General features: G+C 40.8%; 1 protein-coding gene across 1 annotated transcript in view; it reads right to left on the reverse strand.

Moving 5' to 3' along the window:
• HECW1 (HECT, C2 and WW domain containing E3 ubiquitin protein ligase 1) overlaps positions 1 to 15,036 on the reverse strand; it is a 482,761-nt gene that overhangs the window by 9,821 nt on the left and 457,904 nt on the right. The window contains exons 23-25 of the mRNA XM_029234115.1: positions 13,529 to 13,627; positions 12,727 to 12,856; positions 1,196 to 1,342 (exon numbers count right to left, since the gene is read on the reverse strand). Of these exons, the coding sequence (XP_029089948.1) occupies positions 1,196 to 1,342; positions 12,727 to 12,856; positions 13,529 to 13,627 (376 nt within the window). The remainder of the gene's footprint in view (positions 1 to 1,195; positions 1,343 to 12,726; positions 12,857 to 13,528; positions 13,628 to 15,036) is intronic.

Genomic DNA, 15,036 nt, shown 5'->3' on the forward strand with positions numbered 1-15,036 from the left:
GGAATGGACGTTATATATTAAAATGACTGTCTTTTCCTTCCTTTCTCTCCTTACTTCCTGTCTTCCTCCTTCAAAGATCTGGGAAGATCTGCTTGGTTAGGGTTCTAAGCTCCGGCTTTACATCTTGTTGCCAAATACATCATGTACAACTGAACACCTGCAGTGGGCGCCTCCTTTAATCAAACCAGTGGACCAGCCAGTCACCCACGCTGTTCTCCATCACAGCAGCAAAGAAAACCTTCCAACACCCAAACCCTTGTTTCTAAATTGCAAAAGTTTAACCATGTCAATTTTGGGTGCAACAAAGGCTAGCAGTTGTCACTGTCTTTTTTTTGTTGTTTTTTTATTACTATTGATCTCTGATGCTTTCTTTAAAAAGCTTTTTAAATTGAATGAAAGATTCTTTAAATTCTATCGTGCTTTAGAATTTTCAAAAGTTTCACACACGTGATTTCACACAATCCCATAATACGTCACTGCCCTCCTGATTTACCGTCTCAGTATGGATCATGTGGCACAAAGTGACACTCGGAGCGTGTCTCCTTTTATCCTGTTTTGCTTTATTGCAGTCTACAGATACTGCGTTTTCTTTACAAATTGAAGGTTTGGGGCAACCCTGCATCTCAGATGATGGTTAGTTTTTTCAGTAATAAAGTATTTCTTCAATAAGTCATGTACCTTGTTTTTTCTAGACACAGTGCACACTTAACAGACTACAGTATAGTGTAAACATAACTCTTATAAGCACTAGGAAACCGAACAATTCATGTGACTCGCTTTATTGTGACATTGGCTTTATTGCCATGGTCTGGAACTAAACCTGTAGTATCTCCGAGGTCTGCCTGTGTAAGAAAATAAAAATCAAGCGAAAGCGGACAAGGCGCTCCAGTGCCTTCATTTCACTCATTTTTACTTCACTGAGTGAAAGGAGATGCAACACGCACATGTCTTGGCAGGAGGTGTCATGTGTTTTCACAGGTGGCACAGCAGGGCCACACCAATGCCAGTTTTGTGAGACCACGAGAGCTGGGTTTCCCAGAGAACTCTGACCCCTCACCCTCTATCCCCAGGAGGCCCTCTTTGCACGCTGGTGAGTAGAGCTGAGCCCTCTTCCTGCCTTGCTTGTCCTCTCCCTTCTCCTAACAAGCTGTGTCGGGGGCGAAGGCCTGGCGTGCCTGCCGAGCCTGGGTCTCACCTCGTAGAAGCCCCGGACCAGGGCCTCGGTCTGCTGCACCGCTCCGCGCTCCACCCGCCACCTCACCATCCTCTCGATGTACTCTTTCTTGTTCTTTTCTGTCACTTGGGTGTTCGCTCCTCCAGACTTTAACTCCCTCTCCGTTACCTTGTGGGGAAACAAAGATCATGATGCTTGTTGACTTAGCTTATCTTGCAGTGAGACAGATCGATTTTAGGAGGATGAACTCTTTGCAAAAAGTCATCTTCACAAGCATTTGGCATCATTACCTTCTTGGTTCTTTTTCCTTTCCTGGAAGTTACTAGAACGGTTCTGGTTGTTCTAAGCAGATACTTTAGTACCTCAGAAGCATTTTTGTTTTATAAAGAGAAAATGTGTTTCTTTAGCTCAAGAGGCTTAATGGAAATAAAAGAAAAATGCCCCTGGTTGTCCCTAAATGGACTGGAATGTCCTTATCCTATAGTCACATACTTGATTGCCCCAAATCCCAATTAGATCAAATTCTTAACAGCCAAATTCTTCCCCAACCACAGCAGATCATTGGCAGGAAAATAGTGGAGGGTGGGAGGATACTTTTGCAGCCAGGTATAAGGGTGGCTGAAGAGTGACAGCCTGACCTTGAGAAAGGAAACAGAGATTGAAGTTGCCACGTAGTATGAAGATGCATGTTTGTTAGGACAAGCTAACAAGAAAAGTGATGATCTGCGCTTTATTGTTTCGAAAGGCAAGAAGGCACATAACATATTAGACATTTTTATCAAAAAGAGTTGGTGTGTTAAATTAGGAAGATGGTGGAAGAGTAAGACGCGGAGATCACCTTCCTCCCCACAGATACACCAGAAATAAATCTACACATGGAACAACTTCTACAGAACACCTACTGAACGCTGGCAGAAGACCTCAGACCTCCCAAAAGGCAAGAAAGTCCCCACGTACCTGGGTAGGGCAGAAGAAAAAAGAAAACACAGAGACAAAAGGATAGGGACGGGACCTGCACCAGTGGGAGGGAGCTGTGAAGGAGGAAAGGTTTCCACACACTAGAAGCCCCTTCGCGGGTGGAGACTGCGGGTGGCAGGGGGGGGGGAGCTTCGGAGCCGCGGAGGAGAGCGGAGCAACAGGGGTGTGGAGGGCAAAGCGGAGAGATTCCCGCACAGAGGATCGGTGCCGACCGGCACTCACCAGCCCGAGAGGCTTGTCTGCTCACCCGCCGGGGTGGGTGAGACTGGGAGCTGAGCGCAGGGAGAGGACTGGGGTTGGCGGCGTGAACACAGCCTGAAGGGGTTAGCGCACCACGGCTGGCCGGGAGGGAGTCGGGGGAAAAGTGTGGACCTGCCGAAGAGGCAAGAGACTTTTTCTTCCCTCTTTGTTTCCTGGTGTGCGAGGAGAGCGGATTAAGAGCGCTCCAGAGATGGGCGCAAGCTGCGGCTAAAAGCATGGACCCCAGAGAGGGGCATGAGACGCTAAGGCTGCTGCTGCCGCCACCAAGAAGCCTGTGTGCGAGCACAGATCACTATCCACACCGCCCCTCCCGGGAGCCTGTGCAGCCCGCCACTGCCAGGGACCCGGGATCCAGGGACAACTTCCCCTGGTGAGCGCACGGCGCGCCTCAGGCTGGTGCAACGTCACGCTGGCCTCTGCCGCCGCAGGCTCCGCCCCGCACTCCGTGCCCCTCCCCCCGCCCCCCCCCCCGGCCTGAGTGAGCCAGAGACCCCGAATCAGTGGCTCCTTTAACCCCGTCCTGTCTGAGCGAAGAACAGACGCCCTCCGGTGACCTACACGCAGAGACGGGGCCAAATCCAAAGCTGAGCCCCTGGGAGCTGTGAGAACAAAGAAGAGAAAGGGAAATTTCTCCCAGCAGCCTCAGAAGCAGTGGATTAAAGCTCCACAATCAACTTGATGTACCTGCATCTGTGGAATACATGAATAGACAATGAGTCACCCCAAATCGAGGAGGTGGACTTTGAGAGCAAGATTTATTATTTTTTCCCCTTTTCCTCTTTTTGTGAGTGTGTATGTGTATGCTTCTGTGTGAGATTTTGTCTGTATAGCTTTGCTTCCACCATTTGTCCTAGGGTTCTACCTGTCCGTTTTTTTTTTTCTTAAAAAATTTTTTTTCTCTTAATACTTATTTTTTTATTTTAATAACTTTATTTTATTTTATCTTACTTTATTTTATTTTCTTTCTTCCTTCCTTCCTTCCATCCTTCCTTCCTTTCTTTCTTTCTTTCTTTTCTTTCTATGTTTTCTCCCTTTTATTCTGAGCCGTGTGGGTGAAAGGCTCTTGGTGCTGCAGCCAGAAGTCAGTGCTGTGCCTCTGAGGTGGGAGAGCCAACTTCAGGACACTGGTCCACAGGAGACCTCCCAGCTCCACATAATATCAAATGGCGAAAATCTCCCAGAGATCTCCATCTCAACACCAGCACCCAGCTTCACTCAACGACCAGCAAGCTACAGTGCTGGACACCCTATGCCAAACAACTAGCAAGACAGGAACACAACCCCAGCCATTAGCAGAGAGGCTGCCTAAAATCATAATAAGTCCACAGACACCCCAAAACACACCACCAGACGTGGACCTGCCAACCAGAAAGACAAGATCCAGGCTCATCCACCAGAACACAGGCACTAGTTCCCTCCACCAGGAAGCCTACACAACCCACTGAACCAACTTTAGCCACTGCGGACAGACACCAAAAACAACAGGAACTACGAACCTGCAGCCTGCAAAAAGGAGACCCCAAACACAGTAAGATAAGCAAAACGAGAAGACAGAAAAACACACAGCAGATGAAGGAGCAAGATAAAAACCCACCAGACCCAACAAATGAAGAGGAAATAGGCAGTCTACCTGAAAAAGAATTCAGAATAATGATAGTAAAGATGATCCAAAATCTTGGAAACAGAATAGAGAAAATGCAAGAAACATTTAACAAGGACCTAGAAGAACTAAAGATGAAACAAGCAATGATGAACAACACAATAAATGAAATTAAAAATACTCTAGAAGGGATCAATAGCAGAATAACTGAGGCAGAAGAACGGATAAGTGACCTGGAAGATAAAATAGTGGAAATAACTACTGCAGAGCAGAATAAAGAAAAAAGAATGAAAAGAACTGAGGACAGTCTCAGAGACCTCTGGGACAACATTAAACGCACCAACATTCGAATTATAGGGGTTCCAGAAGAAGAGAAAAAGAAAGGGACTGAGAAAATACTTGAAGAGATTATAGTTGAAAACTTCCCTAATATGGGAAAGGAAATAGTTAATCAAGTCCAGGAAGCACAGAGAGTCCCATACAGGATAAATCCAAGGAGAAATATGCCAAGACACATATTAATCAAACTGTCGAAAATTAAATAGAAAGAAAACATATTAAAAGCAGCAAGGGAAAACCAGCAAATAACACACAAGGGAATCCCCATAAGGTTAACAGCTGATCTTTCAGCAGAAACTCTGCAAGCCAGAAGGGACTGGCAGGACATATTTAAAGTGATGAAGGAGAAAAACCTACAACCAAGATTACTCTACCCAGCAAGGATCTCATTCAGATTTGATGGAGAAATTAAAACCTTTACAGACAAGCAAAAGCTGAGAGAGTTCAGCAGCACCAAACCAGCTTTACAACAAATGCTAAAGGAACTTCTCTAGACAAGAAACACAAGAAAAGGGAAAGACCTACAATAACAAACCCAAAACAATTAAGAAAATGGGAATAAGAACATACATATCGATAATTACCCTAAATGTAAATGGATTAAATGCTCCCACCAAAAGACTTAGAGTGGCTGAATGGATACAAAAACAAGACCCGTATATATGCTGTCTACAAGAGACCCACTTCAGACCTAGAGACACATACAGACTGAAAGTAAGGGGATGGAAAAAGATATTCCATGCAAATGGAAACCAAAAGAAAGCTGGAGTAGCAATTCTCATATCAGACAAAATAGACTTTAAAATAAAGACTATTACAAGAGACAAAGAAGGACACTACATAATGATCAAGGGATTGATCCAAGAAGAAGATATAACAATTGTAAATATTTATGCACCCAACATAGGAGCACCTCAATACATAAGGCAAATACTAACAGCCATAAAAGGGGAAATCAACAGTAACACATTCATAGTAGGGGACTTTAACACCCCACTTTCACCAATGGACAGATCATCCAAAATGAAAATAAATAAGAAAACACAAGCTTTAAATGATACATTAAACAGGATGGACTTAATTGATATTTATAGGACATTCCATCGAAAAACAACAGAATACACATTTTTCTCAAGTGCTCATGGAACATTCTCCAGGATAGATCATATCTTGGGTCGCAAATCAAGCCTTGGTAAATTTAAGAAAATTGAAATTGTATCAAGTATCTTTTCCGACCACAACACTATGAGACTAGATATCAATTACAGGAAAAGATCTTTAAAAAATACAAACACATGGAGGCTAAACAATACACTACTTAATAACAAAGTGATCACTGAAGAAATCAAAGATGAAATCAAAAAATACCTAGAAACAAATGACAATGGAGACACGACGACCCAAAACCTATGGGATGCAGCAAAAGCAGTTCTAAGAGGGAAGTTTATAGCAATACAATCCTACCTTAAGAAACAGGAAACATCTCGAATAAACAACCTAACCTTGCACCTAAAGCAATTAGAGAAAGAAGAACAAAAAAACCCCAAAGTTAGCAGAAGGAAAGAAGTCATAAAGATCAGATCAGAAATAAATGAAAAAGAAATGAAGGAAACGATAGCAAAGATCACTAAAACTAAAAGCTGCTTCTTTGAGAAGATAAACAAAATTGATATACCATTAGCCAGGGAGAAGACTCAAATCAATAGAATTAGAAATGAAAAAGGAGAAGTAACAACTGACACTGCAGAAATACAAAAGATCACGAGAGATTACTACAAGCAACTCTATGCCAATAAAATGGACAACCTGGAAGAAATGGACAAATTCTTAGAAATGCATAACCTGCCAAGACTGAATTAGGAAGAAATAGAAAATATGAACAGACCAATAACAAGCACTGAAATAGAAACTGTGATTAAAAACTTCCAACAAACAAAAGCCCAGGACCAGATGGCTTCACAGGCGAATTCTATCAAACATTTAGAGAAGAGCTAACACCTATCCTTCTCAACCTCTTCCAAAATATAGCAGAGGGAGGAACACTCCCAAACTCATTCTACAAGGCCACCACCACCCTGATACCAAAACCAGACAAGGATGTCACAAAGAAAGAAAACTACAGGCCAATATCACTGATGAACATAGATGTAAAAATCCTCAACAAAATACTAGCAAACAGAATCCAGCAGCACATTAAAAGGATCATACACCGTGATCAAGTGGGGTTTATTCCAGGAATGCAAGGATTCTTCAATATATGCAAATCAGTCAACGAGATACACCATATTAAAAAACTGAAGGAGAAAAACCATATGATCATTTCAATAGGTGCAGAGAAAGCTTTCGACAAAATTCAACACCCATTTATGATAAAAACCCGGCAGAAAGTAGGCATAGAGGGAACTTTCCTCAACATAATAAAGGCCATATATGACAAACCCACAGCCAACATCGTCCTCAATGGTGAAAAACTGAAAGCATTTCCACTAAGATCAGGAACAAGACAAGGTTGCCCACTCTCACCACTCTTATTCAACATAGTTTTGGAAGTTTTAGCCACAGCAATCAGAGAAGAAAAGGAAATAAAAGGAATCCAAATCAGAAAAGAAGAAGTAAAGCTGTCACTGTTTGCAGATGACATGATACTATACATAGAGAATCCTAAAGATGCTACCAGAAGACTACTAGAGCTAATCAATGAATCTGGTAAAGTAGCAGGATACAAAATTAATGCACAGAAATCTCTGGCATTCCTATACACTAATGATGAAAAATCTGAATGTGAAATCAAGAAAACATTCCCATTTACCATTGCAACAAGAAGAATAAAATATCTAGGAATAAACCTACCTAAGGAGACAAAAGACCTGTATGCAGAAAATTATAAGACACTGATGAAAGAAATTAAAGATGATACAAATTGATGGAGAGATATACCATGTTCTTGGACTGGAAGAATCAACATTGTGAAAATGACTTTACCACCCAAAGCAATTGACAGATTCAATGCAATCCCTATCAAACTACCACTGGCATTTTTCACAGAACTAGAAGAAAAAAATTCACAATTTGTATGTAAACACAAAAGACCCCGAATAGCCAAAGCAATCTTGAGAACGAAAAACAGAGCAGGAGGAATCAGGTTCCCTGACTTCAGACTATACTACAAAGCTACAGTAAACAAGACAGTATGGTACTGGCACAAAAACAGAAATATAGATTAATGGAACAGGATAGAAAGCCCAGAGATAACCCCATGCATATATGGTCACCTTATCGTTGATAAAGGAGGCAAGATGGACAGTGGAGAAAGGACAGCCTCTTCAATAAGTGGTGCTGGGAAAACTGGACAGGTATATATAAAAGTATGAGATTAGATCACTCCCTAACACCATACACAAAAATAAGCACAAAATGGATTAAAGACCTAAATGTAAAGCCAGAAACTATCAAACTCTTAGAAGAAAACACAGGCAGAACACTCTATGACATAAATCACAGCAAGATCCTTTTTGACGCACCTCCTAGAGAAATGGGAATAAAAACAAAAATAAACAAATGGGACCTAATGAAACTTAAAAGCTTTTGCACAGCAGTGGAAACCATAATCAAAAGACAACCCTCAGAATGGGAGAAAATATTTGCAAATGAAGCAACTGACAAAGGATTAATCTCCAAAATTTACAAGCAGCTCATGCAGCTCAGTAACAAAAAAACAAACAACCCAATCCAAAAATGGGCAGAAGACCTAAATAGACATTTCTCCAAAGAAGATATACAGATTGCCAACAAACACATGAAAGGATGCTCAACATCATTAATCATTAGAGAAATGCAAATCATAACTACAATGAGTTATCATCTCACACCAGTCAGAATGGCCATCATCAAAAAATCTAGAAACTATAAATGCTGGAGAGGGTGTGGAGAAAAGCGAACACTCTTGCATTGCTAGTGGGAATATAAATTGGTACAGCCACTATGGAGAACAGTATGGAGGTTCCTTCAAAAACTACAAATAGAACTACCATATGACCCAGCAATCCCACTACTGGGCATATACCCTGAGAAAACCATAATTCCGAAAGAGTCATGTACCAAAATGTTCATTGAAGCTCTATTTACAATAGCCAGGAGATGGAAACAACCTAAGTGTCCATCATCGGATGAATGGATAAAGAAAATGTGGCACATATATACAATGGAATATTACTCAGCCATAAAAAGAAACAAAATTGAGCTATTTGTAATGAGGTGGATAGACCTAGAGTCTGTCATACAGAGTGAAGTAAGTCAGAAAGAGAAAGACAAATACTGTATGCTAACACATATGTATGGAATTTAAGAAAAAAAAATGTCATGAAGAACCTAGGGGTAAGGCAGGAATAAAGACACAGACCTACCAGAGAATGGACTTGAGGATATGGGGAGGGGGAAGGGTAAGCTGTGACAAAGCGAGAGAGAGGCATGGACATATATACACTACCAAACGTAAGGTAGATAGCTAGTGGGAAGCAGCCGCATAGCCCAGGGAGATCAGCTCAGTGCTTTTTGACCACCTAGAGGGGTGGGATATGGAGGGTGGGAGGGAAGGAGACACAAGAGGGAAGAGATATGGGAACATATGTATATGTATAACTGATTCACTTTGTTATAAAGCAGAAACTAACACACCATTGTAAAGCAATTATACTCCAATAAAGATGTTAAAAAAAAAAAAGTGTTGGTGTTTGAAGGGGGTTAGCGTCAGTTATCTTAAATTTGCTTAAGGGGTTCACCTTGCTGCTCAATGCTGTAAGAAAAATGAGGCATAATTGTAGTTAGTTACTGATTAAAAATATATGTATATATTTGGCACTCATGGGCAAGGTACTTAAACAAAACAGTTCACAGAAGCCTGCTGATTATATTTTCTTCTATCACTTGGGTGACTAAGGTAAATATGAAATACTTGTCAATTCTAACGATAATTGCCACCCAAGAACCATATTCTTTGGAGCCTCTGGATTTTAGCTGCCTAGTTAAAGACTATTTCCTGACACTAAGTGTGTGATGTAATTAAATTCTGGCCAATTAGGTATAAGCGGGGGTGTTGTATGGCACTTTCAGGGGGCCTCCTTAAAGGGAGGGGCTATGCCCCTTTGTCCTGCTACTTCAGACACGGACGTGATGGTTGGGGCACTCTATGCATCTGGGTCATGAGTGCAGGTGGCCACTGTAGGGGTTGCAGCCTTGGGTTGCCTGCCTCCACACTTTTATGTAAGAGAAAAATATACTGTTAGTTTCCGCAGGGTCATTGGGTTTCTTCATTAGCAGCTGAACCTAATTTAACTAACACACCCAGGAAAAGCCTATGGTGTCTTTCAGCTGCATCTGTCTGTCTGCTCTTCACTCCACAACTTGCCAAAAGAAGGGCTGAGACTCGATCTTCTAAAACCAAAATCATCGTTCTTGGTGACCTCATTTGCAAAGAAACAGGATCGTTTAAGCTTTAAACAGATAGATATTATTCTAGATCTATAATACATCCTTACTTTTATCACTGGGAACATTTTGAACTTTCTCTGAGGTGTTCAACTCCTACGCTATATACGCCTGAAGAATTGCTCTTTTTATTTTCAATGTTATTTTTTTCCCTCTAATTTATGTATTTAGTCATTTGTAGTTTACTTGATTTCTTCCTGTGTCCTTGGAATAAAATTTAAGTGCTGTAAATGGCCATACAGTGAAAAGCAAGTTTCTCTCCCACCTCATCGCCTAGCCATACAATCTCTCTACTTGGAGAAAATCACCCTTCCTTCCCTTCCAGGGAAGGGGGATGTATACACTAGGGATGTATACATGTATCAGTGTATACACTAGGGAATACGTATAGATCATCTCTTTTCCCATAAACGGTAGCATATTATAACACTGTTCATTATCATACTTTTTCAATTAAAAATACACCTTGACCACTGTTTCACACCAATTTAGACCTGTTTTATTCTTTCTTTGTTGTTGTTATACTACCTGGTTTATTGTTTATGATTTATATGTAAGTGGATGGGCTGGGGTGTCAGACCACACATCACACTAGTCCACTATTCCACTGTGTGAGTGAATCGTCATTTATTTCACCAATGCTCTCCTGCTGAACATTTAGATTGGTTCGGATCTTTTGCAATGATCAACAATGCTGCAACGAAGATCCGAATCCATTAGTCATTTCAATTGGATGTGAATATGTCTGTAGGGCAAATTTCTAGATGTAGATGCTGAGTCAAAGGCAGGTGCATTTAGAATGAGGATAGATATCACAAAGGTGCCTTTCATAGAGGATGAAGCAAACTTCTGCTTACTCCCACCTACACTCCTGTATAGAGTGCCTGTTTTTCTACACCATCTCCAAAATAGAATACTGCTAAGCTTTCTGATTCTTGACATTCTCATGAGGGAAAATGGTATTTCACAATGCTTTAATTTATATTTAAAAAAATAGTGAATGAGGGTGAGTATTTCCTTCCCTGGGAACTATCTACTTATATCCTTTGCTAATTTTCTATTGTGCTGCCGATCATTTCTTACTGATCTGCAGAATCTCTTCCTATATTGAAAGAAATGGCCTTTGGTCTGTTTTATGCATTACAATGTAGTAAATATTATGCCATTTTTACTTCATGTTGTATTTTTGCCATGTGGTATTAAAAAAGTAATTTTACTGGACTATCTCAATCTTTTCCTTTGTGACTGACAGTTTGTGTCACATCTATAGCAGCATTCCTTACCGCAAGATTAAAAAGGAAAATCCTGTTATTTTCATCTTTTTGTTGTTTGTTTAAACATTCAGCTTTTCCACCCACGTGGAATTTATTTTAGCATAATGCTTTAGGTTTGGGATCTAAAGTTTTTTTAAGATGGGTTCCCATTTGTTTTAATATATTTTGCTAAATAATTGTGTTTTACAAATTTACCCTCTACTATAGGGCAAATGTAAAGGATGGGCTAAAAAGTAGTCATGCAGAGGAACAGTGTATTTTACACGTTCCTCTGGTATACAGGAAGACAGTTAAGTGAATCGTACATTCTTGAACGTATTTACAACATATAGTTGTAAGAAATAATTTTTTGTCAAATATAGAAGAGAATATTCTTCAGAGGTATGTTTACACACAGGCAATGCACCAGAACAGTGACATTTTCCAGGACCTGTCCAAGATGCTTGATTGAAGCTGTGGGTGATGGGAGGTCTGCAAGGTTCAGTGGGTAACTCTCACCCATGGACTCAGCATGCTGTCCACAGTCATGCAACGTACTCGTGAAGTTAAACCAGCTTAATTCTCACAACATCCCATTACAAATTACACACGTCATGGAACCTCTCGTAAGTGACGTTCTCAAAACCTTAATTGCTAAATCTGCTCAGGCTGTGGTTGGTCTGATTAAACTGTAACCCAGAAAATTCAATGTTATATAAACACGGGTAGAAAAAGAAATGGGAAGCTTATCTTATTAAATAGTACTGAAGTATATGCATTTTGGAGAAGTAAATATCTGGACTCTAGTGATAAAAGAAGTATTACTGTAGTTGCACAGATAAGAGAAATACCTTACAGATGTATTGCACACTTTACAAAAATGCTTTCTGATCCATTATCACATGTGATTTTCAAAAAACTCTATAAACTAGATCCATGTCAAAACAAGAAAAAGAAGACATGGGTACCTTTAATAAAGGGAATAGTGCTCAAAGAATTATATCTTAAATGAATGACAGTCCTTGTTTTCAAACACAAAATCCTATTACTACGTGATCCTGCAATCCCTCTTCTGGGTATATATACCCAAAAGAATTGAAAGCAGGGACTTGAACAGATATTTGTACACCTGTGTTGATACCAGCATTATCCACAATACCCAAAAATGGAAGCCACCTAAGCGTCCATCAACATATGAATGGCTAAACAAAATATGGTATTTACATACTATGGAATGTTATTCAGCCCTAATAAAGGAGGCAATCCTGTCACATGCTATAACGTGGATGAACCTTGAAGATATTACGCCAAGTGAAATAAACTGGTCGCGAAAAGACAAACACTGTGTGATTCCACTTATATGAGGTACTCAGAGTAGCTAAATTCAGAGAAAGAAAAAGTAGAATGGTTGCCAGGGACTGGGAAGAGGGAGAAATGGGGAGCTATTGTCTAATGGGCACAGCTTCAATTTTTCAAGATGAAGAAGTTCTGGAGATGGCTACACAACATTGTGAATCTACTCAACCACACTGAATGGACTGTACCCTTCAACATGGTTAAGATGGTAAATTTCATGGTATGTGAATTTTCCACAGTAAAAACCAAAATGTCTTTTCCAAGACCCACTTCTCACAAACCTGGCCAAAAACTTCTTCATTAACCGTGAATGTGAGGTCGAGGATGTCTGTGATGTTGTTGTCTTTCATCCATTGCAAGCTCTGGTGGAATTCCTCATCCAGATATTCCAGGTCACTCAAATCACAGGGCCTGGGTGTATTCAAAGGGAGAAAGGTAAACTGATTGTTTCAAAAAACAGCTGCCCAGACCTCATGCCAAAATGTGGTTATGTCACTCCTGGCTAAGGTGACACAGACGTATTCTAACAATTGGATACTTTTGAATATACTGATGAATCTTTTTAGTTCATTCAGTAGTTTTATATTGGAAAAGGAAATTTTAAAATGCTTACAATAATAAACACAAAATGATTACTGACCCAGGGGCTCTCCATGGCCGTTGGAGAAGAGTATCATTTGAAAACAACTAAATTATAGACAGATCAATTCTTTTTTTTTCTTCTTCCAGTTTTATTGAGATACAATTGACATATGGCACTGTATAAGTTTAAGGTGCACAGCATAATGACTTACATACAAGGACAGATCAATTCTACTTAGTAGTTTCATGCAATGCTTGTAATGTTACTATATTTATATAACCTGATTTATATCTGTTATATGATGTTCTCTTATGCTTACATAAAATCTCCAAATGCATTTTTATTGGACTAAAAGGTTTATGTGATATCTAAGCACTCAGAAAAGTAAATCACCATAAACCTAACAGGAATGATTAGGGGAAAAACAGGGACAAAAGGGTCAGAGGTGCCAGAGAGGCCAGTGCCTCTGGTCCCACAGGCAGGGCCGGGTGGACACTTACAGTCTCAGGAGTGCCTTATAGAAGGGCCTTGTGAAGAAAGCGTCCAGAAGGTACTGATGGATCAGAGCCAGGCCTAGGATTCGACCACTAAACCTGAACCTGGAACACAGACAAGGCAGAGCAACTGAAGGGCAGCTGGGAAATTACACTGTTAAATATTTTCATTTGTGCCGTTATCTGATGTGTTTCTTCATAGTACTCATCTTTTAAGCTGCTTGAAAGGTTTGCAAATTGATGACACAATGGAGGCATCCATTCTTCTTATTCTTTACCATAAACAATGGCCATGAACTAGGTATGTACTAAGGAACCCTCCTCTCCCCCAAGTACCCAAATAGAATCATTTTGCTGGAATCCTTTTCTCAGACCTGAGAGTATAAGGACCTAAGTGATGAAAAGAGCTGGTGGAGGGGAGTTCTGGGACCCTAGACAAACAGTCAGCATTTTAAAAAAATTATTTATTTTTTTTCTTTGGACACATTTTTTTTTAACATCTTTACTGGAGTATAATTGCTTTACATTGTTCTGTTAGTTGCTGCTGTATAACAAAGTGAATCAGCTATACATATACATATATCCCCATATCCCCTCCCTCTGTGTCTCCCTCCCACCCTCCCTATCCCACCCCTCCAGGTGGTCACAAAGCACGAGCTGAGCTCCCTGTGCTATGCGGCTGCTTCCCACTAGCTATCTATTTTACATTTGGTAGTGCATATATGTCAATGGCACTCTCTCACTTTGTCTCATCTTACCCTTCCCCCTCCCCGTGTCCTCAAGTCCATTCTCTACATCTGCGTCTTTATTCCTGTCCTGCCCCTGGGTTCTTCAGAACTTTTTTTTTAGATTCCATATATATGTGTTAGCATATGGTATTTGTTTTTCTTTTTCTGACTTCACTCTGTATGACAGACTCTAGGTCCATCCACCTCACTACAAATAACTCAATTTCATTTCTCTTTACGGCTGAGTAATATTCCGTTGTATATATGTGCCACATCGTCTTTACCCATTCATCTGTCGATGGACACTTAGGTTGCTTCCATGTCCTGGCTATCGTAAATAGTGCAAACAGTCAGCAATGAACCTGAGGATCTGAATCTAAGGATATGGAAAGTTTTCTGGACCATGCATACTCACCTATTCGGGCATTCCAAAGATACCACCTGAAGGTCTAATGTGTGCCTGACCCTATGCTGGGAGGTGGGGGACTTGAGTATGAATCACATATGGCAGTTGTGCTCATGGTCAGTGGGGAGAAGTACGTGGAATCCCACTGTGGTAATCGGTAAGTGGAGCCTACATCGTCACACATGAAGAACAAGGTCTCTGCTGGGAGGGACTGATCACATAGACCTGGTCACCTCCAGATGTAAGGGCCTTCACTGATTTAAAACCTTGTTGGGGTAAACTGCTTCCTGACAGTTTTGCTGGCGATCTGCCTAGCTGCATGCCACGGCTCCCGAGGGCTTGGTCCCATTGTTGCCCTGCTCCTAAACCAGTGTCCCGTC

Source organism: Monodon monoceros, unplaced genomic scaffold, assembly GCF_005190385.1.
Source record: "Monodon monoceros isolate NGI ecotype Baffin Bay Population unplaced genomic scaffold, NGI_Narwhal_1 Super_Scaffold_2, whole genome shotgun sequence".
Taxonomy (NCBI): Eukaryota; Metazoa; Chordata; class Mammalia; order Artiodactyla; family Monodontidae; genus Monodon; species Monodon monoceros.